The sequence below is a fragment of the Tupaia chinensis genome, unplaced genomic scaffold (genome assembly GCF_000334495.1).
Source record: "Tupaia chinensis unplaced genomic scaffold, TupChi_1.0 Scaffold000131_1, whole genome shotgun sequence".
In the NCBI taxonomy this organism is placed as follows: Eukaryota; Metazoa; Chordata; class Mammalia; order Scandentia; family Tupaiidae; genus Tupaia; species Tupaia belangeri.
Window position 1 is genome coordinate 919,623 of NW_006159600.1, and position 3,189 is coordinate 922,811.

The following is a 3,189-nucleotide window of genomic DNA, read 5'->3' on the forward strand; positions in this document are numbered from 1 at the left end:
GTCTAGGTACACGCCTCTCTGTAAGAGGAGGGCCGGGTGATGAGACGTGTGGGAGCCTGCCCCCGGCCTCCCTGACGGGAGTGAAACCTTACCTGCCCTCACCCTCCTCGTCCCCGTCTCCGGGGTGGTGTGACCCCACATGCCCCGGAATCCGAGTACTCGATTCTGTCCCGTCTCTGTCCACCTCTCCGTCCACGGCTGCTCCAGAGAGGAGACTCCGTTCCCCTTTCCCCAGTTCTGGCCTCTGCCTCTGTCCCCGGCTGACCAGACGTGTCATGTAGGGCACCCCCTCACCTGTGACCAGCAGCAGGAGGGTGTCGCTGAGCGGGGACGTCCTGTGGGGGAACGCCTGAGTGTAGTACTCGCAGCTGTACTCCCCGGCATGACAGGTGTCTACATGGGCGAGCTGGAACGCAGCCAGGCCCTCCGGGACCTCCGACGACGGGGAGAACTGAGACACTTTCTCTCCCTTTCTGAGAACAAATTTGACTTCTCTGGTCGGAGCCTGGCACTGCAGGGTCACGTTGCTCCCGGCGGGGACCACGGAGCTGGGCCAGGCGCTGAGGGAGGGCCTGGGCAGTGAGCCTGGGAGGAAGCAGAGCCCAGGGCTGGGTGGACCACACCCCACTGCAGCCCATCCCAGGAAGCCCGTGAGAGAAGGGGAAGGGGGAGGCGGGCGGTAGGGGTGAAGGGCCGGGAGGTCTGGCTGAAGACACTCACCATCTCTGCTTATGTCTTTTTGGCCGACGCACAGCCCTGCAAGGAAACCTCCGTGAGATTCAGCACCACCCGGGGCCCAGCACCCTGCCCTGACCTGGGGCCCACAGCGCCCTGCCCTGACCCGGGGCCCACAGCGCCCTGCCCTGACCCGGGGCCCACAGCGCCCTGCCCTGACCGGGGGCCCACAGCACCCTGCACTGATCCTGACTTGGGGCCCACAGCGCCCTGCCCTGACTTGGGGCCCACAGCGCCCTGCCCTGACTTGGGGCCCACAGCGCCCTGCCCTGATCCGGGGCCCAGCCCAGGCCGTGCTAAGAGCAGACCTCCCTCAGCCAGCACTCCCCGCCTCCTCCCTAGAGCCCACAGGGCGCAGCACCCACTCCCAGCTTGGCTGCTGTAGTCCTCACCCCAACCCTGGTGGCTTAGCGCGACGTGTGTTCAGAGGTCAGAATCCCCAACGAGAGGACAGGGGTGACGGGTGATGGGGGTGCCAACGGGGCTGCGTTCCTTCCAAGTCTGTTTCCAGCCCCTGGTGCGGCTCTCCCTCCATCTTTGCACCCAGCACTGACTGGTGGAGGCAACCTCTCCCTCCGTCCCCTACTGCTCCGGCCCCAGATGGCCCAGGAGAGGCCCTGTTAGGGTTGGCTGTGACACCCCCAGTCCAGCTGTGAAAGCTCCCGTCGTGGGGAGGGGCCGTGGGGTTGTGATGCCCAGGGATGTCCACCTGCCCAGAGACATCCACCTGCCCGTCCTGGGCGGCCGCCCAGAGTTCCCAAAGCCTTGGGATCGTGGAAGTGCTGAGCATCCTCTCTACGCGCCCTGTGACTGGTCCCGGGAGTCCCAGGGCAGTCCCAGGGAGGGACAGCTGCCTAGGTCCGAGGGCTGGAATTGTTCAACTATTTTTGCCTAAAACAGTGGCTGTGCTTCCACACTTGGTTCCTATGGGTGGGCCGAAATCCCACGTGCAGCTGCCTTCCTGAGCTGGTGACTCGGTTACAGCCAATCACGCCAGCCGCACTTCAGTCAGCCTCGGAGGCCCGCCCTGGGGCTGTCTGCAGCCTGCCGTCCTGTCACCAACGCGCCTGTTTCTCTACCTGCCCTTCACTGTCATTCTGTGCGTCACTTTCTCTTTTTGGACGTTAAATACCAAGTCTACCACACAGCTAGCCAGAGGTGCCCAGAAGTCCGGGCACCACTGCCCAATGCAAATCGTGTTAAAATCTGCTCAATTAAAACTCTGTTAAGTTGGCTGGTTTACTTTTCTTCTTCTTTTTAAAGAATTATTTTTATTTAACTTTGCTGAATTATTTACTTATTTTAATTTTACCAGAGCAGGACAGAGTGAGAGGGAGAGAGGGGAAGTGAGAACTCAAGGCACCAGGTCTGGGACTCCAACTGTGGTCAGCCATGTGGGACTACAGCTTCCTTAACCACCCTGCTACCTGCCGGCCCCACTCCCAGCATGAGTTTTTTAAGTTGCTGAGTCTGAGACTCAAACTGGTCGACTCCACGGGAGTCCAGCGACGTAACCATCTTGCCATCTGCTGGTCCTAGCTGTGGATAACTATTATTTTCAATTCTGCAGAGAGAGAAATAGAGAGAAGCCATGGGGTCTGGGATTCGAACTGCACGTCAGCCACGTGGGGCCTGGCTCCCTTAACCTCCAGGCCAGGGGCAGCCCTGGATGACCCCGTCTTGAATGCTCTGGTGCTGTGACTCTCTTGGGAGTGCTGACCCTTTGCCTCGCAGCACTGCTGTGACTGACAGGCAGCTAACGCCCAGGGACATGCCTCAGCAGGGGATGTGCCCCTCTGGGCTCCGGAGCTCCCCTCCCCCCACTCCAACCCCGGGAGCTGAGAGAACCCGTCCTCAGAGGTTCTAGACACCGGCTCCGCCTGTCGTCCAAGACGTCTCTCTGCGGCTCCTCTTCAGGATTCTCCCTTAATAAGACAGGTCGGACAGGACAACCCCTGAACTCATCACTGACCAGAGCTGTCTGAGGGTTAGGGTTAGGGTTAGGGTTAGGGTAGGTTAGGGTTACGGTTGGACCTTGCAGGGATTAGGGTTAGGGTTAGGTTAGGTTAGGGTTAGGTTAAGGTTAGGTTTAGGGTTTAAGGTTAGGGTTAGGGTAGGTTAGGTTAAGGTTAGGGTTAGGGTTAAGGTTAGGTTAGGGTTAGGTTAAGGTTATAGTCAGGGTTAGGTTAGGGTTAGGATTAGGTTAAGGTTAGCATTAAGGTTTAGGGTTTGAGTAGGGTTAGGGCTAGGGTTTGGGTTAGGTTAAGGTTAGCGTTAGGGTTTAGGGTTTGTGTAGGTCAGGGTTAGGGTTAGGTTAAGGGTTAGGGTTAGGGTTAGGGTTAAGGTAGGTTAGGGTTAGGGTTAGGGTAGGTTAGGGTTAGGGGTTAGGGTTTGGGTAGGTTAGGGTTAGGGTTTAGGGTTAGGGTAGGTTAGGGTTAGGGTTAGGGTTAGGGT

The 3,189-nt window shown here is 58.9% G+C and overlaps 1 protein-coding gene across 1 annotated transcript in view; it reads right to left on the reverse strand.

Moving 5' to 3' along the window:
* The window catches only part of TARM1 (T cell-interacting, activating receptor on myeloid cells 1), a 9,406-nt gene that overhangs the window by 3,049 nt on the left and 3,168 nt on the right, over positions 1-3,189 (reverse strand). Inside the window, exons 2-4 of the mRNA XM_027770401.1 lie at positions 721-756; positions 295-585; positions 2-18 (exon numbers count right to left, since the gene is read on the reverse strand). Coding sequence (XP_027626202.1) covers positions 2-18; positions 295-585; positions 721-756 — 344 coding nt within the window. The remainder of the gene's footprint in view (position 1; positions 19-294; positions 586-720; positions 757-3,189) is intronic.